This window comes from Eretmochelys imbricata, chromosome 3 (assembly GCF_965152235.1).
Source record: "Eretmochelys imbricata isolate rEreImb1 chromosome 3, rEreImb1.hap1, whole genome shotgun sequence".
Taxonomy (NCBI): domain Eukaryota; kingdom Metazoa; phylum Chordata; order Testudines; family Cheloniidae; genus Eretmochelys; species Eretmochelys imbricata.
Window position 1 is genome coordinate 151636254 of NC_135574.1, and position 23531 is coordinate 151659784.

Here is a 23531-nt window from a genome sequence, read left to right on the forward strand (position 1 = left end):
GAATGCCATCTGGTCCCGGTGACTTGTTACTGTTAGGTTTATCAATTAATTCCAAAACTTCCTCTAATGACACTTCAATCTGTGACAATTCCTCAGATTTGTCTCCTACAAAGGACAGCTCAGGTTTGGGAATCTCCCTAACATCCTCAGCCGTGAAGACTGAAGCAAAGAATTCATTTAGTTTCTCCGCAATGACTTTAGGTCTTTAAGTGCTCCTTTTGTATCTTGATCGTATATGCAAATACTTTACTTTTTTATTTTGTAACAGCCAGAATGAAATCGCTTAGATTTAAGTTTAGAAGAATTATGATGTATATACAATATTTGTGCAATATGCTGTCAAGACACTTCCCTCCCGCACAAAGTTTATTCTTATTTTAAACATCTTAGCAAGTACTGGCTTGCACTTTCATTATGAAGTGTCTTAATGGAAACTTCACTCCAAAATACTTTCCAGGGTACATCTGTCCAGATATTTGTACAGTAGCGCTTCTCCCAATTATTTTAATAAGCCTCATTATGCAATCAGCATAAGAACACTCCTTTATCATTCAGATTTTAAAAAATGGTTTCTATGAAAAATATTATCTGCTTGGCTGAAGAATCTTCCAGATCCATGTAATTATTACCTTATGACTGCATACTCTGGGACTATACAGTATGGTAACCAACCACTTCAGTATGTCATGCCACATCCACAATACCCTATCTTTACAAGCATAATTTTAAAAATTATATATTAATTTTACATTATTTTATTATATGAAACCTTTGGATGTGACATACATTGATTTGACTGCAAACTTAATTTTGAGTATGAGAATAAAGCTGAATTCTTTCAGGCTCATGCATTAGAACCATCAGTAAAAGCTTTTGCAGTCAGAATTCAGTGAGAATTTGAGCCTGCAATAAGATCTGTATGTGCATTTATGTAGAGCTCATTGCAAAATCAGGGCTCTAGGGCCCAATTCTCATTGAACCTAATAGGAATCTTTGCACTACATGAAATGGGATTTAGATCAGTCCCTTAATAACCATTTCTATTAATGATGTATGATCCACAACAGAATGCAGCTTGACCACCCAAAATTGTGCTAGCAGGAGTAAAAAAGTAATAAAATAATAACAATGATAATCATATTTTGTCCTTATATAGAAACTTCAATCTGAACATCTCAGAGTGCTTTCTATACATTAGCAAATTTAGCCTCACAAAAGTTCATGTGAGATAGGAATGATGAGTAGGCAAAACTTATTTTTGTCAGAAAAATAAATAGATATTACTCTGAATACACACATGGAACAATTCAGTTGCCCTAGAGGAAACCTGTTTTTGCATCGTCACTTATCTAATCGTTACTATAATTAAAAGGTAGTTTTTCTGCTTTAAGTCAAATTTAAACTGATATGGATTTTTTTTTAAAAATCTGTTCTCAATTTTAGTGTTGTCTGCTGTCAAGCTTTGTACATTTCAAAGGAGTCTCACCTATACAATAGCAGACAGAAAAACATATTAAGGGCTATTTAAAATCCAGCCCAAGCTTTCCAAGGATCTGGGAGTGTGAGGAAGGACCTTAAACAGCACAGATTAGAGGAGAATGGAATAAATTGAGAGTAGGCACTTTTTCTCAAGATGCCTTAGATTTCCCACATATTGTCTGATGAATATATACCGGCTCATGAATTTCCTTACTTATGAAAAAGCTTTCAGATTCTGGACAGACTGTGTGTTTTCTGACTGGCTACCTGTGTACTAAATCCATATTTAGAATGTACAGTAAATACACATATCTGATTGGTCTTTTTACATCACGTACAAGTTCAATTTATACCACCACTAAAAGTCTGACGACTATACACTTTTAAAGGGATTTCTGCAATCCTTGGTTGGTTAGAATCAGTATATTTTCACCTTGTGCCTTAATGGTAGAGATAGGTAAACCCTAGAGTATAGTATTAAGATATCTTGAAAGGATGCGTCTCTCCCTCTGTTCCTGCAATTATTTCTAATGTCTTTAAATAAAATAAATCATAAAACAGAATCCAGTGGATCTAGAGGAAGGATTTTGACTGCTGTATTTCATAATATCACAATTCCAAGCAAAGGAGGCCAGAATGCAGGAAGGTGGAAAAGAGCCAGTAGTATCAATAACATCATTTTTACTAGCTAGCTAGCTAGCTACTTTAATGGCCTTCATGTGTGCCTCTCACTGCAAGTTAAACAGAATCTAAGACCTTTGTTTAAAAAAATCCATCCCCCCAATCTCCTCACTGATTAGTGGAAAACTGGCTGATATTTCCCAGCTTCAGAAAACAAAATAGCCTGTTTCAAGAGGTTTCTCACTTGACCGTTTTGCCGAATGCTGTAAGCAGTGGGGTAAGACCCCACGCATTAAAGAGAAAAATCTCATGAGGTACAAAGCTGTAGAGTATGCTCTGCTCATTTCTTCATTCTTTTTACCATTTGTCTCACAGAATGTCAGTGTGACAGGCGTCGGTCGGTCCTCCAAGCCCCTAGGGGCGATGGAGAGCAATGGTCTCCGTGGCAGGCCTCGGCCCCACCTCCCGGGCGTTGGGGAATTAACGGGAAGGTGTACTGGCCGGAGTCAGTAGCGCGCCCCTCAGGCAGTGGAGCACCGGCAAGAGTCAGTAGCGCGCCCCTCAGGCAGAGGAGCGCCGGCAAGAGTCAGTAGCGCGCCCCTCAGGCAGGGGGGCGCCGGCAAGAGTCAATAGCGCGCCCCTCAGGCAGGGGAGCGCCGGCAAGAGTCAGTAGCGCGCCCCTCAGGCAGAGGAGCGCCGGCAAGAGTCAGTAGCGCGCCCCTCAGGCAGGGGGGCGCCGGCAAGAGTCAATAGCGCGCCCCTCAGGCAGGGGAGCACCGGCAAGAGTCAATAGCGCGCCCCTCAGGCAGGGGAGCGCCGGCAAGAGTCAATAGCGCGCCCCTCAGGCAGGGGAGCGCCGGCAAGAGTCAATAGCGCGCCCCTCAGGCAGGGGAGCGCCGGCAAGAGTCAATAGCACGCCCCTCAGGCAGGGGAGCGCCAGCAAGATTCAGTAGTGCACCCCTCAGGCAGGGGAGCGCTGGCAAGAGTCAGTAGCGCGCCCCTCAGGCAGGGGAGTGCCGGGGTAGGGGAACACAGGCCCACCCAACTCCACTGCGTTCCAGCCCAGGGCCCTGACAGTGGCGGGAGGTGAAGGTCCCGCCGCTGGGTCAGCGGGGCAGTCCACGCCTGCTGACCAAACACACCCACCCCACGGTGTAGTTCGGCCCATGGGCTACTTCCTACCCGGTCTCTTAGGCGGGTCGCTCCGGTCCCTCCATCTCTTCCGAGTATTCCGCTGCGGGCAGCTCCTGTCCCTCCATCTCATCCAAGTATTCCGCTGCGGGCAGCTCCAGTCCTTCCGTCTCGTCCGAGTATTCCGCGGCAGGCAGCTCCAGTCCCTCCATCTCGTCCGAGTATTCCGCGGCAGGCAGCTCCGGTCCCTCCATCTCGTCCAAATATTCCGCTGCGGGCCACTCGCTCTCCCCCTCGGTATCGGACTCACGCTGGCCGGGGCTGCAGTCAGGCCCCTCCAGGTCCTCTGGGTATTCAGCGGCCGGCAGCCCTGGCTGCCACAGGCCTTCCCCCCGGTCAGGCTCCTCCTTGCCCGGGGCTTCGCCTGGGTCAGCAGCAGGATCACGAGGGAGCAGCCAGCAGCCTGTGCCTGCCTCCCTCCCTGGTGCTCTCCTCACTGGGCAGAGGGCCCCGCCCTTTGTGCTTCCTGTCCCACCCTTCCCCTTCTGGGGATTGGCGGAAGCTTGGCCTGGCCCCGCCCACTCAGGCTCAGAAGGTGGCTCTTTACCCTCTGGTTCGGAGGGGAGCCACCCTGGCTCCCTACATACCCCACCCCTCAAATCCAGCTCCCGATCTTCGGAGCTGGCGTCCTCACCTTCTGCGAGGCGGGATAGGAAATCCGCATTGGCGTTGTCTCGTCCCGCCCAATGGTGGATCGTGAAGGCATAGGGCTGCAGAGCGAGATACCATCGCATCAGCCTGGCATTATTGTCCTTCATCTTATTGAGCCATTTCAGGGGTGCGTGATCCGTAACCAGTATAAAGGGGGCCCCGAGGAGGTAGTAGCGGAGAGCATCGACTGCCCACTTAATGGCTAGGGCTCTTTCTCCACAACGGAGTAGTTCCGTTCTCTGGGGAACAGCTTCCGACTGAGGTAAACAATCGGGTGTTCCTCCCCGTCCACCTTCTGCGAGAGGACCGCCCCAAGCCCAACGCCTGAGGCATCTGTCTGGACAATAAAGTCACGATGAAAGTCGGGGCTGAAGAGTATTGGATCGCTACACAGCCGTTCTTTGATGGTTCGAAAGGCCGTCTCGCACTCATTGGACCAATGCACCCGGCGGGGACTGTCCTTGGTCAAGAGCTCCGTTAGCGGGGCCGTAATGCTTGCGAAGTGGGGTACAAACTGCCGGTAATAACTAGCTAAGCCCAAAAATTGACGTACTTGCCTCTTCGTGGTCAGCACCGGACATTCCTGGAGTGCTTGGACCTTCCCGATGAGGGGGCGGACCTGTCCCCGGCCCAAGGTGTACCCCAGGTAATTGGTTTCCTCCCGCCCGATTCGGCATTTTTTCGGGTTGGCCATCAGCCCGGCGGCGCGGAGGTCCCGGAGGACTGCCGCTACTTGATTAAGATGCTCTTCCCAGTTATTGCCACAGATGACCACATCGTCCAGGTAGGCCACCGCATATTTCGTGTGTGGTTGCAACACCCGGTCCATCAACCGCTGGAAGGTTGCCGGGGCCCCATGTAGGCCGAAAGGCATCCGGGTGAAATGGTATAACCCTGAAGGGGTGGCAAACGCGGTCTTCTCCTTGGACCTGGGATCCAAGGGGATCTGCCAGTACCCTTTGGTGAGATCTAAAGTGGTGATATAACAGGCCTCCCCGAGCCGGTCGAGGAGCTCATCGACGCGGGGCATCGGATAGGCATCAAATTTTGAGATGGCGTTGACCCTCCGGAAGTCAATGCAAAATCGCCGGCTCCCATCGGGCTTCGGTACGAGGACAACGGGGCTCCGCCACTCACTCTGGGAGGGCTCAATAACACCCAGCTCCAACATCGCCTGGACTTCCTCCTCTACGGCCTCCCGCATTCGCCTCGGCAATGGCCGGGTTGTCTCTCGGACCACCACCCCGGGTTCCGTCTGGATCACATGGTAGGTGAGCGTAGTCCACCCGGGTTTCATGGTGAACGTCTTGGGGAACGCCCTCACTAAGCAGAGTGCCTGTTCTCGCTGCTCGACGGTGAGTGTCTCTGCTACCTGGGGTTCACCATTATCCGACTCCTCGGGTGGTTGGGGCCCCAGTTCCGGTTTGGGGGGATATGGGGCCACTAGGAGCCCTTCCCTGTCCTGCCAAGGTTTTAAGAGGTTTACATGATAAATCTGCTTTTCCTTACGGCGACCAGGTTGCCGAATCTCATAAGTTACCGGCCCTACCTGGCGGAGGACCTCAATACGGACCCTGCCAGCGGGCAAAAAGCTTTGATTCCTCCGAGGGGAGCAGGAGGAGTACTCGGTCCCCTGGCCCGAATGATCAAGCCTGGGCGCCCCGATTGTAGTGTTGCTCCTAGGCTCTTTGGGCGGTGTTTAAGTTCTCCCTCACGAGCTCGCCCGCCCGCACCAGCCGCCCCTGCAGTTGTAAGACATATTGCAAGAGATCCTGTGTTGTGGAAAGGTTGTGTTCCCAAGTCTCCCTCAAGAGGTCCAACACCCCGCGGGGTCGCCGCCCACAGAGGAGCTCGAACGGGGAGAACTTCGTGGACGCCTGTGGGACTTCTTGAATCGCCAGTAATAAAGGAGGGAGCAGCTGGTCCCACTGGCGGAGATCTTGGGTGGGGAAACACCGCAACATCCCCTTCAGGGTCCGGTTGAACCGCTCGACCAATCCGTCAGTCTGGGGATGGTAGACCGAGGTCTGCAATTTCTTAATCCCCAATAGGGCACATACCTGGCGGAACAGCTTAGATGTGAAGTTGGTCCCTTGATCAGCGAGTATCTCCCGTGGGAGGCCCACCCTTGCGAAGATCTTCATGAGCTCCGCAGTGATAGTGCAGGCAGTGATACTTCTTAAGGGGATGGCCTCCGGGAAGCAGGTGGCGTAGTCCATCAGGATGAGGATGTATTGATGGCCCGCCTTTCTTTTTGGGAAAGGCCCGACCAGGTCCATTGCTACCCGCTCAAATGGCACACCTACGACTGGTAACGGGACCAGGGGGGCCTTCCGTACCCCGGCCGGGGCTGCATGTTGGCAGTCCGGGCAGGACGCACAATACTCCTTCACCTCACGGTGGACCCTGGCCACAGTTTTTTCCTGCCCTAAATGGCCGGCAGCCGGGATGTCATGTGCAAGCTTCAGGACAGCCCGACGATGGATGCGGGGGACCACGAGTTGGGTCCGGAACTCTTGGGTCTGGGGGGTCTCGGTCAAGGCGGTAGAGCTGCTCGTGGTTGAGCTCAAACCTGGGCCACTGGGTGGTGCGCTGCGCCTCCACGACCTCACCATCCACCCGGGCCAGCTGCTCGTAGGCAAACCGGAGCGTAGGATCCTCCCTTTGATCTCGGCTAAAGTCCACCAGGTCAGGAGGGGGACCCGCCATTTCCAGGCCCTCCTGCCCGGGCGTGGGGCCTGGTTCCGCTCCAGGGTTGGAGCTCAAGTCAGGTCCTGTCTTCTTCTCAGGCAGGGCTCCCTCGAACGCCTCTTTGGTGGGTAGGGATTGGAGCACCTCGACGAAGTCTGGCCAGTCCCGGCCCAGGATCACTGGATAGGCGAGGGATGACGCCACCACCACATTCATTAACTGCATTACTCCATGCACCATAATGGGGACCCGCACCGTGGGGTACGATTTTACATCTCCGTGGATGCACTGAATCCGTACTTCCCCGACGGTCTGCTGGGGTTCTGAGAAGAGCGCCTGGTGGACAAGGGTCTGCCCACAGCCCGAATCGACTAGATCCACCACAGGGACCGCGGCGACTTCCATGGGAGCTGTCAGTTTGGCCACGGAGGGCAGACGGGCCCATCGCTCCCCGCCGCACACCAGGCCAAAGTTGCAGTCCATTGCAGGACAGCCCCGTTGCAGATGCTCATACTTGCCACATCGGAAACAAGGTCCTACCTCTGGGAGCGCCGGCCGCGTGGGGACACCAGTGGGGCCGCAGAGTGGGCTGGGGCCTGGTGGTCAGGTTAAGCGTCCAGGGCCGGAGAGTGGTGTTGACTCGGGCCGTTGGGAAAACTCGGTCCTGCCGCCTTCTGGTCGTCGGGTACGGTGGGGTGCATTGGTTTGGGAGGTGGGCCCCCTCCGTTCAAGTTTCTGTGCACTGGGTCCAGGGTTTGGGGGGCGGGCGGCCGGTCCTATCGGGGCCTCAGCCTCGAGAAAGTCCTCCATAAGTGCGACGGCCGAGCTCAGACTTTGTGGCTGGTGCCTTAACACCCAAGCCCTCCCCTGGGGTGGGAGGATGTGCACGAATTGCTCGAGGATGACCTGTTCTGTCATCTCAGTTGCGGTTCGATGCTCGGGTTGGAGCCATCGGGTACCCGCGTTCTTCAGTTCCTGGGCCACCGCCCGGGGTCTGGCGCCCGGTGGGTAGACCTTTTCCTGAAACCGTCGCCAAAAGGTTTCAGGGGAAATGTCGAAGGCATCCAAGATAGCCGCTTTCACTCGAGCATAAATGCGGGCCTCATCATCTGGGAGCCCCCGGTAAGCCTTCTGGGCTAGCCCCGTCAGATATGGGGCGAGGAGTGTCGCCCGTTAGTCAGGCGCCCAACCAGCCACTGAGGCCACCCGCTCGAAGGTCACTAGGTAGGCTTCCGGGTCATCCTCAGGCCCCATCTTGGCCAGATGGATCGGTGGGGTGGGAGGGGTCGGGGTGGCTGCCCGCTCCGGTTGAGTGCCACCATGGCCCGACCACAGGGTTTCAAGCTGCTGGAAGCACTGGGTTTGTTGTTCCTGGTGCTGGGCCCCCAGGGTTTGGAGCAACTGCTGCTGGTGGGTACCCAGCTGTTGCACGAGTTGGTGCTACTGCTGTTGCTGGCTCTCAGCCAGGAACTTGATAAGCCTTTCCATCTCCATCTTTCCAGTCGGGGAGCTTCAGAGGCGCCCTCGCACTCACCCCTTTCGGCACGGGTTGGGATCGCCTGCCTGCATTCTCCACCACTTGTGACAGGCGTCGGTCGGTCCTCCGAGCCCCTAGGGGCGATGGAAAGCAATGGTCTCCGTGGCAGGCCTCGGCCCCACCTCCCAGGCATTGGGGAATTAGCGGGAAGGTGTGCCGGCCGGAGTCAGTAGCGCACCCCTCAGGCAGGGGAGCGCCGGCAAGAGTCAATAGCACGCCCCTCAGGCAGGGGAGCACCGGCAAGAGTCAGTAGCGCGCCCCTCAGGCAGGGGAGCGCCGGCAAGAGTCAGTAGCGCGCCCCTCAGGCAAGGGAGTGCCGGGGTAGGGGAACGCAGGCCCACCAAACTCCACTGCGTTCCAGCCCAGGGCCCTGACAGTGGCGGGAGGCGAAGGTCCCACCGCTGGGTCAGCGGGGCAGTCCGCGCCCGCTGACCAAACACACCCACCCCACGGTGTAGTTCGGCCCCTGGGCTACTTCCTACTCGGTCTCTTAGGCGGTTCGCTCTGGTCCCTCCATCTCCTCCGGGTATTCCGCTGTGGGCAGCTCCGGTCCCTCCATCTCTTCCGAGTATTCCGCTGCGGGCAGCTCCGGTCCCTCCATCTCGTCCGAGTATTCCGCTGCGAGCCACTCGCTCTCCCCCTCGGTATCGGACTCACGCTGGCCCGGGCTGCAGTCAGGCCCTTCCAGGTCCTCTGGGTATTCAGCGGCCGGCAGCCCTGGTTGCCACAGGCCTTCCCCCCGGTCAGGCTCCTCCTTGCCCAAGACTTCGCCTGGGTCAGCAGCAGGATCACGAGGGAGCAGCCAGCAGCCTGTGTCTGTCTCCCTCCCTGGTGCTTTCCTCACTGGGCAGAGGGCCCCGCCCTTTGTGCTTCCTGTCCCACCCTTCCCCTTCCGGGGATTGGCGGAAGCTTGGCCTGGCCCCGCCCACTTAGGCTCAGAGGGTAGCTCTTTACCCTCTGGTTCGGAGGGGAGCCACCCTGGCTCCCTACAGTCAGCCTCATGGGCTAAGATGTACCCTGTTATTGTGGCATATACATGTTTTAAATGAAACTTTTGGAAAAAAGTACTGTATTCACTAGCAGAAATCCAAAACCAACTAAAGTTTAGCAACAGGCATAGTGTTTACTGGACTATGGAAACAATACTATGTATTAAAATAGACCTTCAGTCCTCTAGCAGGTGTGAGGGCTTGCATCTACAGTAAAATGAGCCTTTGAAAAAAAATCCAAGCTATAATTATTCCAACTTATTAACATAGCAACAACAAAACATATATACAGCAATAGTAATTTATTGATCAGTATGTTATTTTGCTGATTCTTTTACCCTTGGTGGGAGTTTTGGATTGTCCAAAGTGGATAAAAAGTAAAAACTCAGGGAGACATGTAGAAATAGTATGTAACAATGGTTTACAAAAGAAGCATAAACTGAAGTTGAAAAGACTCCTGGTGGGTCACAATATTGTAATAGCAACACAACATGAGAGGAAGTGTCTATAAATGGAACCACCAGATCTTTATATTGGTGAGAGGAGAGTCTCTTTCAAAACACTGTTGTTCTGGGGAACATGAGATAATTATGTAAGCTTGCTGGAAGGAGGGAACAAGGGGAGGAAGAAGAAAGGTAGCTGTGATATACTGTACCTCAAAATAATATCCTGTAACCCCCATATTCACTACTTGTATATGGTTATGGTATTTTGTTCAAAGAATGCCTTGTAAGGTATCATATGAAAGGTCACGATTTGCTGAAACTCTTTGTTCTGTCAAAATATGTATATCATCATTGTATATGGAGTTATGAAAATTTACTATGTGTTGTTATGGAAATATTTTAAGAGTCTGGGAGATGCCCACAACTAGCTCTCCAGTGGCAACAAAGGAGTGACCCACACCCAGATGGGTGTCAAGAGACCATCACCAGCCATTAACTAGCAGGGGAATTGTAAACAAGAGATTTAAAATTCAATAAGAGACAGTTGCTTGAGCTCCACACAATGGGGACTGCTTAACTCCATGACTTAGCAAGGCCTCAGGACATGTGATACTTGACATCATGTTCGAGCCAGTATATTTACAGGCCCATGAGCTGAGGGTATAAAATAAGGGACAGTGACATCATGAGATGCCTCTCTCCTCTCCCACTTATTCTGAAGGCAACAAATACGTTTGGGAAGAAAAAGACTTTGAACTGGGGAGATTGGTCCCAGATTGAGAAAGGAATTCAGCCTGTGTACTAGGAATTGTCAGCTTGTGAGAAAAGCTGTTTGATTCAAATTTTACTTGGTCTGATAAAGTTTAGAATTTAGAATATGTATTTACTTTTTATTTCTTATGTAACTATTCCTGACCTCTATGCCTACTACTTATAATCACTTGACATCTATTTTTCTGTGGCTAATAAACTTATTTTAATATTTAAACTTAACCAGTAAGTTTGTCCTGAGTGCTTGGGGAATCTGATCAGATTACTAAAGCTGGTTCATGTCCACTATCCTTTGATCAAGTGGCAAACCAATTAATGAGCTTACATTGTTCAAGAGGAGGTCGTGAGCTGTGCAAGATGGTACATTTCTGGGGTGCAAGGCTGGGCCTGCGGGGAGTTTGCTGGTGTCTTCCTGCGCATAGTTCATGGGAGGCTGAGAGAGCATGCATGCAACTTTGAGCATGCCTTCACATGCTAATATCTGTTAGAGCAAAGCCTGAAGGGGCTGCTTGTCACTAGCAGAGCAGGGTGAGAGGTATCCTGATCTAGAGAGTAAAAGGGGACACAGTGGACCCACAGTCCAGGTTTTAACCCAGGGGTCTGTCATAGGACCACTGAATGTCAAGAAGCTTCATCATAATGGATGTCATCACCCCTTCCCCTCAGCCTGTTGAGACCCTGACATTTACCATCACATCATTTTTCTGGTCCTGAAAGAGATTCTGACCAAATCAGCTGAGAAAAGGAAATCAAATGACACCACCATTTCAACAGGATCAGCTGAATCATGAGTGATAGCTAGGATGTGAACCAAAGGTTCTTATTACTACTTCTCTCCCTAATTTGTAGGTTTCCATCACTACCTAATTCCTTTCTGTCTCTCTTTTTTATCTTCAATCTAATAAAAACTCATGCCAGCTAGGATGAAACTACCCTTGCACTCATTTGCTATAACCAACAAGGGATGCTAAATACAATGCCTGAGTAACCTGGTAAAGGTCTGTCCAGACTCAGAGTGGCTAATAAAACCAAATGCCATGCCTGTAATTTTCCAGCAACTATGTTTCTAGTTAAAAAAAAAAAAGACAGATACAGAATCTACATCTTCTCACGTCTGCTATTCTTTTCTTTCTCCCTGTGAGTCAGTCTTTTTTAACAAAACAACAGTATTGAACTTCAGCAACTCAATACCACCTATGAATGACTTCCACTTTTCCCAACAAAGGTTTGTAATATCATCTGAAAAAGTACCAAGCAATGCATTTTCCCCTTAAAAGAGTCTCTATAGCAAAAGAAAATACAAATAAATTATATACGGCCTAGCACTGTTAGCACTGACACATTTTGTAGTCTTACTTTTAATGTAAATATGAAGGGTGGGGGAAGGATTTGAAAATTTTGAATTTGAATAAGAAGTTACCAACCTGAAAAGGCTGAGAAACACAGCAATAATACATGGTCCTGAAACTAAATGAGATAGGGATCAAGATTTCAAAAGCAAAATACATGGCTAAAAATAAATAAATAAGTAAAAGACAGAGTTTCACACTCTGCTAATTTTACCTGTTCCAAGTAGTGTAATGACAGATTGATATATTTGGCCTCTGTCAGGAGTTGGCCTCCAACTCCAGTCTTTGCAACACGCTCTGAACCAGCCAGGTCTACTAAGTGTAGCTTGGATCGTCGGATGGTTGCGGATCCTGGTTCCTTGCTTGAGATGTGAATGGTGAAGATGCAGTGGGAACGAGTTGAGGCTTGGTTCATTGGAGTCTGTGAAGAAAAGGTTACTAAATTTTGACTAAAAAAATTGCAAAAAATAACTGCTTTAACACCAGGACTGATTAAACAAGATTTATTTATAAATCACTACACTGAGGTCACTGCAAAAATAAAGGCCCAGATTGTAACCCCCCAGAGCTCCCCTTTGTAAACTGTTAACACACATGAAAATTCCCACTGAAGTCACTGGGACTACTTATGCAAGTGGCTGCTCACCAATGGAAGTAAGATGCTCACAATCTGGTGTAAAATTTGGATAGTTATAACATGGATTCATTATATTAGAACAAATATGTCAAGCATTTACTTTAGTACCAAAATAAGTTTCATTATTATTTCATTAGCCATGATCTACAGTTAGCACATTCTAATTGAGAGAGAAAGAGCATTACAAATCACTTGGAAGGCTAATGAACCTAATTAACACATCTTGAAGGTCACAATAACGACAGCTGAGCTTACTTCTAAATGCTCCCTTTCATCAAAATTTTTGGAATGTAAAAACTCTCTGAAGCTTTACAAAATACCCCCTTTAATTTGGTTCTTTAGTATCCAATTTTTGAATCGGATATTAAAGAAACTAACACTTAGAAATGGAGTACTAACAGTTCTGGTAGAAGCGGAAGGTAAGAGGTTAGCCCTCACCATGAATGGGGGTAAGGGGTATCACATTATACTGGAAGACAACTTCTACCAATGATACAGTTAATTTGTGCAAAGACAGGTACATGTTTCTATAAACATTACCCATCAGTTATATTTTCAATACTCTTAGCCCTGGTCTACACTACGAGTTTAGGTCGAATTTAGCAGCGTTAGATCGATTTAACCCTGCACCTGTCCACACGACAAAGCCATTTTTGTCGACTTAAAGGGCTCTTAAAATTGATTTATGTACTCCTCCCCGACGAGGGGATTAGGGCCGAAATTGACATGGCCAGATCGAATTTGGGGTAGTGTGGACGCAATTCAACGGTATTGGCCTCTGGGAGCTATCCCACAGTGCTCCACTGTGACCACTCTGGACAGCACTTTCAACTCAGATGCACTAGCCAGGTACACAGAAAAAGTGCACCTACCACTACCCCACCCCTGTCTGTGGACATCTGCAAGGGGGAGTCTCACGCAACAGGAATAAGAATTTTGGGGACAAGGAAGATGATGATGCTGAGGAGGAGAAGGAGGATAGCACACAACAGGCAAGTGGAGAAATCGTTCTCCCCGACAGCCAGGAACTGTTTATCACCTTGGAGCCAATACCCTCCCAAGGCAGGCTCCCAGACCATGAAGCCGGAGAAGGCACCTCTGGTGAGTGTACCTTTGTAAATATAATACATGGTTTAAAAGCTAGCGTGTTTAATAATTAATTTGCCCTGAAGATTTGGGATGTATTTGCGGCCAGTACTGCTACTGGAAAAGTCTGTTAACATGTCTGGGGATGGAGCAGAAATCCTCCAGGGACATTATTAAGGGGACATTCAGAGGTGGCCATTCCTGCTGGGCTGTTTGCCTGTGACTGAAAAAAAACATCCCCGCTTTTAGCCTGGCGGGGTGCAGGGGGCCCATTCACGCTGAGCTGTTCACGTTTGGCTGGCAGGGATCTTCCCTGATACTAGTCACGCGGTGGGGGGAGGGGTGAAGCGATCATCCCAGAGAATTGGGTGTGTGTGTGTGGGGGGGGGGGGCCACGGGTTAGTTAGGTTTGTGCTGCATGTTAACCCGAAAACTGCAGCCCTCCTTTTAAATGGCCAACCAAACGGGTGCTTGGTATGGGAAAGGAGGGTGCTGCTGTTTGAAACCATTCCCACATGTTATGAAGGTTGAAGAAGCCGAAAGACTGTGGCTTACCATGGCTGCCTGCAAGCCGAATTCTGTTGCCCGGCCCTGCATGTGTGATCTCTCACACCAAACCAGCAGGCCCTCAATAAAAGAGGCAAAATGCGACCTTGTACCGAAAGCGCATGTGCTATGTAATGTTAACAGCTTGGTGCACCGTGCAAGAATCTACCCATTGTTCTCTAAAATGTATCTCTTTAAATACTACTCTCCCTTTTTTTCCTCCCGCAGCTGCAAATGTTTCAGCGCTCCTCCTATCATGTCCGTCCCAGAGGCTAGCGCAGATAAGAAGGCGAAAAAAAGCACTCGTGATGAAATGTTCTCTGAGCTCATGCAGTCCTCCTGCACTGAAAGAGCTCAGCAGAATGCATGGAGGCAAACAATGGCAGAGTCCAGGAAAGCAGAAAATGAATGCAAGGACAAGAGGGACGAGCAAGATGAGAGGTTGCGGGAGCAAGAGAAGAGGTGGCAGCAATGTGATGAGAGGAGGTAGGATGCAATGCTGAAGCTACTGGGGGATCAAACTGATATGCTACAGCGTCTGGTGGAGCTGCAGGAAAGGCAGCAGGAGCACAAACTGCCACTGCAGTCCCTGTGTAACCGCCCGCCCTCTTCCCCAAGTTCCATAGCCTCCTTAGCCAGACGCCCAATAACCTGGCGGGGGGGGGGCCCTCCGGGCACCCAACCACTCCACCCCAGAGGACTGCCCAAGCAACAGAAGGCTGGCATTCAATAAGTTTTGAAGTGCAGTGTGGCCTTGTTCTTCCCTCCTCCCCACATCTACCACCCCACCTGGTGCTTCCCTCCTCCCCCACCCCTCCCGGGCTACCTTGGCAGTTATCCCCCTATTTGTGTGATGAATTAATAAAGAATGCATGATTTTGAAACAACAATGACTTTATTGCCTCTGCGAGCGGTGATCGAAGTGGGGAGGGCAGTTGGCTTACTGGAAAGTAGAGTGAACCACGGGGGCGGGTTTTCATCAAGGAGAAACAAACAGAACTTGCACACTGTACCCTGGCCAGTCATGAAACTGCTTTCAAAGCTTCTCTGATGCGCAGCACTTCCTGCTGTGCTCTTCTAATTGCCCTGGTGTCTGGCTGCACGTATTCAGCGGCCAGGTGATTTGCCTCAACCTCCCACCCCACCATAAATGTCTCCCCCTAACTCTTACAGATATTGTGAAGCACACAGCAAGCAGCAATAACAATGGGCATATTGGTTTCGCTGAGGTCTAACCAAGTCAGTAAACTGCACCAGTGTGCTTTCAAACATCCAAAAGCACATTCTACCACCATTCTGCACTTGCTCAGCCTATAGTTGAACTGCTCCTTACTACTGTACAGGGTGCCTGTGTATGGCTTCATGAGCCATGGCATTAAGGGGTAGGCTGGGTCCGCAAGGATAACTATAGGCATTTCAACATCCCCAACAGTTGTTTTCTGGTCTGAGAAGTAAGTCCCTTCCTGCAGCTGTTCAAACAGACCAGAGTTCCTGAAGATGCGAGCACCATGTACCTTTCCCGCCCATCCCACGTTGATGTCGGTGAAACGTCCCTTGTGATCCACCAGTGCTTGCAGCACCATTGAAAAGAACCCCTTGCAGTTTATGTACTGGCTGCCAAGATGGTCCGGTCCCAAGATAGGGATATACGTTCTGTCTATCGCCCCACCACAGTTAGGCGATAGACCTATGACCTGCACATTTCCCAGAGTCACTACCCTTGATAGCAGCAGCTTAGTGATTGCATTGACTCCTTGGATTACAGCAGCCTCCACAGTAGATTTGCCCACTCCAAACTGATTCCTGACTGACCGGTAACTGTCTGGCATTGCAAGCTTCCAGAGGACTATTGCCACTCGCTTGTGAACTGTGAGGGCTGCTCTCATCTTGGTATTCTTGCGCTTCAGGGCAGGGGAAAGCAAGTCACAAAGTTCCACGAAAGTGCCCTTACGCATGCGAAAGTTTCTCAGCCACTGGGAATCATCCCAGAGCTGCAACACTATGTGGTACCACCAATCTGTGCTTGTTTCCTGGGCCCAGAATCAGCGTTCCACGGTATGAGCCTGTCCCATTGCCACCAGGATGTCCAAATTGCTGGGGCCCATATTTTGAGAGAAGTCTGTGTCCATGTCCTCATCACTCTCGTCACCGCGCTGCCGTCACCTCCTCGCCTGCTTTTGCAGGTTCTGGTTCTGCACATACTGCAGGATAACGCGCGAGGTGTTTACAATGCTCATAACTGCCACGGTGATCTGAGCGGGCTCCATACTTGCCGTTGTATGGCGTCTGCAGGAGAGGAGAGTTGTAGCGGAAGCGGTGGCTGACGACAGATGCCACGAGAATAGATATTTATAGAGAATGACGAGAGAACCTGTGAGGTGGATTCATGAGAGCAGGAGAGCAGAGTTTCCGTGGAAGCGGTGGATGACAACGTTAAGGACCATGCTAATTTCTCCAGGAAGAACACACGTACTGTGACGGGGCAAGGCCAGATGGCTATAGAAAAGTAGTGGGAGATAGATATATTAGCTCCAGGCTAAACAAATCCCTGGTACCAGGATAAGTGAAATGGCAGCTGCTCCAGGTCAATTAAGACACCTGGGGCCAATTAAGAATTTTCCAGAAGGCAGGGAGAAGGCTAGGTTGATTGGGACACCTGAAGCCAATCAGGAGCTGGCTGAAACTAGTTAAAATAAGGTGGGTGTGCATGTCAGGAGCTGTGGGAGGAAGTTGCACTGCTGGAGAGGCTGAGTAGTAGACACCATATCAGGCACAAGGAAGGAGGCCCTGAGGTAAGGGTGAAGTGGAGCTTGAGGAAGTGTGGGCTGCTGTGGGGGAAGTAGCCCAGGGAATTGTACGTCATGTTTCTAAAAGGTCAGGTACCATAGCTGATACTATTAGGGTCCCTGGGCTGGAGCCCAGTGCAGAGGGTGGGACCGGTCTTCTCCCCTGATTAATCACTGAGACTGGGAGACAACAGAGACTGTGCAAGGAAGGATAACTCCTCCTCAGCTCCCTCATTGGCTTATGATGAAAATGGCTCAGTAGACTGTGACCTTTGTCTCTAGAGAGAGAAGGGTTACGTGGAGGGTAACAGTGATCCTCTGAGACAAGCGAAATCCGGCAGGAAACGCAGGACCCACGGGGGCAAGGACAGAGTTTTGTCACAGTACCCAGGAGCCCTTGACAGACAACATGGAGAAATTCGCTACTGAGACAATAGCAGCAGAGCAGAGTTGCAGCAGAAACGGTGGATGACGACGGTCCTACTGCACCGTCTGCTGAAAGCAGTATGGTGTCCGCACGGAAAAAAGGCGCAAAACAATTGTCTGCCATTGCTTTCACAGAGGGACGGGAGACTGACGACATGTACCCCAAACCACCCATGACAATGTTTTTGCCCCATCAGGCATTGGGAGCTTAACCCAGAATTCCAATGGGTGGTGGAGACTGCGGGAACTGTGGGATAGCTACCCACAGTGCACCGCTCGGTAAGTCGATGCTAGTAGTGAGGACGCACTCTGCCGACTTAATGCGCTTAGTGTGGACATACGCAATCGACTGTATAAAATAGATTTCTAAAAATCAACTTCTATAATATCGACCTAATTTCGTAGTGTAGACATACCCTTAGTTACCAAAAGTGTCCGACTTGGCAGATTCAGACAGGACTATAATTTGGACAAATCATTTTACAAAGGATGCAACTTCATAACTTAATATTTGGTATGGCGGTTGTAATCATTCCCCAACTACTGGCACACTGACATGCGGAACTGTATAGCCTAATTTTCCAAAGGAGCTGACCCCTCTGACTTTAGTGGAGTTACAGCTGCTCAGTACCTCTGAAAATCAGGATAGAAAACCTTATAACTAGAAATTTGACTATTGCTTACCTTCCCAAATGGTAAGATACCACTATTTGATCTGTTTGTTTTCTTATTGTATATTCACTAATATCCTTTTACATCTAAAAACACCTTCAAAGCTATTATTACAAACAGTAAGACTCATAAAATCATTGTCAAGAAGTATTATTATCTCCAGTTTATAGAATGTTAGTGAGACTAAAGTTCTGATATTTAAATAGGCTTTCATTTGGTGTTACCTGCAAATAACTGTAGGTGCAACTAAGTGCACATTGGTATATAACTATCTGATTTGTAGGCACAATACGGTAGTTAAACATAAAATTGCCTTTATTTGAGCTTGCAAGCTAAATCCACCTTCAATTATTTGTGACTGTGAAAAGGGAGGCCAAAACATTCCTGTGCTTTAACCCCTGGACTATGCTTCCTGTCTTTGATACAACTGGATGTTTATATTAAGGATTTAAAAAAAAAATCAAAGCAATTGTCTTTGTGTATGGTTAAATTAACTATAATAGAGTACTAGTATTCTCCTTTGGTCCCACCTTTTAACAGGTGTTGACCCTGCTAGGAGATTTTAAATGAGTCTTGCTTGTTGCTGGTGGCGCTTGTTTACTCCACTGAGGACAAGGAAGGTGGGCATGGCTCTGAACAGAGAGACAATCTAGACTGAACACTCCTGTAAGTGGAACCATAGAAGCAGCCAGGCCTTGCAACAAGGCTTAGGCTGGATTTTGTTTTATTTTGAGTTACTTAGGCCCAGATCCTCAAAGGGACGTAGGTGTCTAAAGCACAGATTACTGCCCCAGGCAGGTGTCTGGACGCTGTATAATGCCTAAGCCCCAGATGATCCTCAGACCGGGGAAGATAGGCAGTGCGCCACCTATCTTGCTTGCAGTGCCCAGTCAGGAGATGTGCTCAAAGCATGCCTAACTCCACACAAAAGTAGGAGGGGGAAGACAAAACCTTCTTTATAACCTTTAGCCCAGTGATTAGGGAACTCACCCAGGAGGTAGGCGACCCTATCAGTTCCCCTCTCTGCCTGATGTGGAACAAAGATTTTAATTCAGGAAGTGTTGGGAGCTGAATTGGGGTCCCCCACATCCTGAATGAGTTCCCTAACCATTGGGCTAAAGATTAGAAAGAAAATCACCACCTCCACTACTAGCTGTGTTTTATGTGGGGCCCATTCTGTTAGGCAGCCTCTGAGAACCCTTATCAGATTGGGACTTTGGGATCCACAGGAAGAGAGGTGGAGAATGCCTAGTCTGAGGCTTATGCTTGTGTTTAGGTGCCTGGATAACACGACCGAAGAAACTGTGTGCATATTCATGGACAGATTTTTTGGCACATTGGAGACTTAGATACCCAGGGTTTTTAATTGCCTGCATGGTTAAGCAGCAGCTTAACGGGGGTTTTGAGGATCTAAGTTTGGGAGTTAGGCACCTAAAATGGCATTTGATATTCAAAAAGATCAGAAAAAATGTCATAGTAGTTTATACAAGCAAGATCTAAAGGAAACAGTACTTAAAAATGATTTATCTCAGTTGATGAAGTAACTTATTTGGGTATTAAAGAGTAGGAATGGTGCACAAATATTGTACCAGGGAGTTTCCACAGCAGAGTTCATGTCAGTACAACACATGGCACCATGGGGATCCACTCATGACTGGGTTGCAAATATTTAAAATGAATTAAAACGTAATAATGTATTTCTTTCTCATCTGGAGCCTCATTACAGTAGCTGTTTTTCAACACACAGAAAAACATATTTTTACTTATTTCAGAGTAGTAGCCATGTTAGTCTGTATCCACATAAGGAACAGGAGTATTCAACTTAATAAAGTCCAATGGTATTTACAGTGTTATAAACACTTAAACAGATGGATATATATCAATATATATCAATATCTATCTATCTATCTATATATAGATATCATTTTTCTAAACGGTGTGACTACAATGTGAAAAGTGAATATGTTAAATTGCACTTTCTTTATTTCACCAATTCTGTTTCTATGAAAACTGAAGAGTCAGATTCACTTATTTCAGTGAAAAAAGTATGATTTTACTACTCACAGGTCTGGGAGCGAAGTGGATATTTTTCTGTCTCATACATTATCAACAGAATTATTAAGTAAGTTTCATTTGAGGGGCCACCACTAGAACCCCACTGTTTTCAGATTATATTCTCAGTAACACCTGTTTACCCCACTGAAGACAACAGGGTTACAGAGATATAACTAAGGGCATAATTTCTAGAGTATAGGATAGCATAGGTATAGCTAGGGAAGCATTTGGCCTACAGAGTCCCTATTGTTGATGGTGATGCACAAGCCACAAAGAAAAGAGCTTGACTTGGCATATCCCAGGCAGACTCTGTGGAGCTGGCAGTCAGAACTCCCCTCACAGTCTACTTACATATAAAGTGAGCAAATCTGATCTGGAAATCATTGACACTGTAAATGTGGAAACACCAAATACCATTTTTACAAAGTCACTTTTCAGAGTAGAATGGTGTTTTAACCAATACCGTTACTTTATAATATGATTATATTTCTACTTTGCAGTTCATATATTCAGCTAAAGTGTTCCCACATACTGAAAACTCCTGCAGAGCTGGTGTAGGAAGTGTAAGCCAATAAAAATTTAAACTGTTAAATAGGATGTGATTATGGAATGTTAATTGCAACCATAATCCCACTCCTCCTCTTCACTCTCCTACTTGTACCACACACATAGATGGGCACAAAGCAAGAGAAACAAAAATGTAGTTGTCAACAAGTCCAGCCAAACAATAAGGCCCCTGTTCCTTTTTTTGCATCTTACTTAAGAAACTTCACTGAGTATTCAGCGTGCAGCTGTTCTGACAACTTGGAAATGAAAAAAAAACATTTTAGACAGGGTCTCAGTGCCTACTACAAAGATTCTGCTGGTGGCTTTCAAAGTTGATCTTGGTTTTGTTGGCAACTCTCCTTCAATATATATATATGAAGTCATTCTTTCAGATTAACTTTATGTGAAGGAGGGGAAAATATGGGAGGGGCCTGGCTCGGAGCAGATGGTTGCTATTGTGAAAGCTATATATAGAATAATAGATGAGCTACATGACTTGCAAAGATAATTCCTTCCAGGAATTCTGTGACATCATAAGCCACAAAAGCAGAGCTCAAGTCCTCTATGATGTCATGTGAAAATACAAAGGAATTAATTGCAGGTCAAATGCCGATACCCAGCTGTGGCACTATAGTGTAGGGATCCAATACTGTTTATATCTTGTAAAAACATTTTTTAATAAGCATCAGCTTCTGGTCTGATGTTAGAAAATGGATACAAGAAATATTTCAGACACACATCCCCCAAAATTCTTATTACTATAGTGGTAGGAAAAATGTCTAACATTGTTTAAATTAAAACAAACCTATTTAGAATTTTTGTGACTGCAACCACTAAGTGTATTTCATCATTATGGTTGCAGGAACAAATACCATCTATAGAAATGTGGTTGACCAGAATAAAAGAATTAGAAGAAATGGAATGATGTACTGCCTGTATTAAATTAACAGAACTATTTGAGAAAAGATGGGCTATATGCAATGAATGGGTAAACAGAAATTATTGATGTAATGTTTATACCATTCTGTATACATACTGAAGTGTTTCCCAAACTTTTGAAAGCTGAGCCCCTCTTCAGAAAAATGAAATCAATTGTGTCCCCCTGCAAATCCACCATGTGTTGTTAAAGGCATACCCACCTTAATTTATACATCTGCCATCTACCCCTCCACATCAGCTAGTCGTTCGTGCCCTCTCGCCCTAAAGGAGCACTCCACACTTTGGGAAATGGCGACCTAATATAACTTGTCACTTACTCAGTAAAATACATGTTTAAAGGGAATTGAGATTAGTTAAATGTGACATTGCCCACAATGTAAATCCCTCAAAGCAAGAAAAGGTCTAGTCAGAGTATGATTAAAAGGTGTCCCATAGTATGCATGTAGCATATTCACATTGCCCATGACAGATTCTACATCTTCACAAAACACTTCCTTCTACTTCCAACTTAATTTTCTTCACAGTGTAATGCAAAAGAGTTGGTCACTTACCTTATAGTAACTATGGTTCTTCAAGATGTGCTGTCCATACATAGTCCACTCAGTGCCCGTGCATCCCATGTGCTTGAGATCGGAATCTGGCCAGCGATGTTCCTGGGGCTGTGCCTATGCACAGAGTGTCCTTGTGTCCCTAATCAAGGTCATGAAGGGTGGTGCTGCGTCAACCACCACTTAGTTCCATTTAGAATCCAGGTGTTACAGGACCCCATAAAAGTATGGAATGAGGCCAGCTCATGGAATATATATGGACAACACATCTCAAAAAACCACAGTTGCTATCAGGTAAGTAACTGTTTCTTCTTCTTCAACTGCTTGTGCAAATATATTCCACTCTCGATGACTCACAGGCAGTGACCTGATGGAAGGAAGTAGGTGCTCAGAGTCTACTTAAAGATTGAAGTACAGCTCTGTCAAAAGAAGCATCAGATATAGGGACTTACCCCAAATAATAGTGTCTCATGAATGTAGAGACTGAACCACAAATAGCTGCCTTGCATATCTCTGAGATGGGTATGTTTCTCAACAAAGGTGCAGAAACTACCTGAGTCCTAGTGGACTGGGTCCTAATCTGCACTGAAGGATCTAAACTAGCTAGAACGTAACAAGTCTTGATGTAGCTAAACACCCATTCTGGAAGCCTCTGGGTAGAAATAGCTTGGCTCTTTGATCTGTCTGCAAACTAAACAAAGAGTTTTGAGGAGACTCTAAATGGTTTGGTCTTATACAGATAGAATGATAATGCATTAAGGACATCCAGAGTATGTAACCTAGACTCCCCTTGGTTAGAATGTGGTTCCAGGAAGAAAACTGGTAAATGGAACATTTCATTCAAATGATAGCACAGGCAAAAATTTGGTATTAGGAAGTAACAGGAATAAAAACATTTTTTTTTAAAAGCAAAAGGTCACCTCTCCAACCCTTGCTTCCTTGGTGGTTCCAAGACTCTTTGGTGGTACTGGAGGCAGTTAGTCTCAATTCTCAAGATAATGCTGAAGGTCCAGTTCCATACTCCCTCTCAAAGGACGCCAGTGGTACCCAATTTGGGCCATGAAGTCTCCTTAAAGTGGGAGTAATGAGATTATTTAAATCTCTTTTTGCTGGGAACTCCTGAAGGGAGAGCTTCCCAGACGATCTAGCATTGCTACTTCAGTCCACTGCCACAGTAGTCATAGTAGACAAAAGCTTGTCGATCCAAAGTTTAATAGGGCACTTCTGGAGCAAGGTGGAGTTTGATCTGGGGGGAAGGGTATCTACCCTTCCTACCCTGGAGATGGGCTACATGGAGCAGCTTAAACAGAATTTTTTTCAGGCATGCCGCAATTGTCTTTTGAGTCATTTTGGAAACGAACTTATAAACTGAATATTTATCAGGAATACGTCCCTCCCCTAACAAAAAAGGCATAGTATGGCCATCATTGAGAAGCATGGGAACTTCACAGGAGGGTCAGTTCTTAAAATCTGGTGACTTAGAATTGGCCATAACAAAGTCACGGTATTGTGGGGGGAAATTCCCTTGAAAATTAAAACAGAATTGGATGAGGGACCAAAAATTA

At 47.5% G+C, this 23531-nt stretch overlaps 1 protein-coding gene across 1 annotated transcript in view; it reads right to left on the reverse strand.

The window, feature by feature from the left end:
* Positions 1-23531, reverse strand: part of KIF6 (kinesin family member 6) — a 283991-nt gene that overhangs the window by 188251 nt on the left and 72209 nt on the right. Inside the window, exon 7 of the mRNA XM_077812187.1 lies at positions 11940-12146. Coding sequence (XP_077668313.1) covers positions 11940-12146 — 207 coding nt within the window. The remainder of the gene's footprint in view (positions 1-11939; positions 12147-23531) is intronic.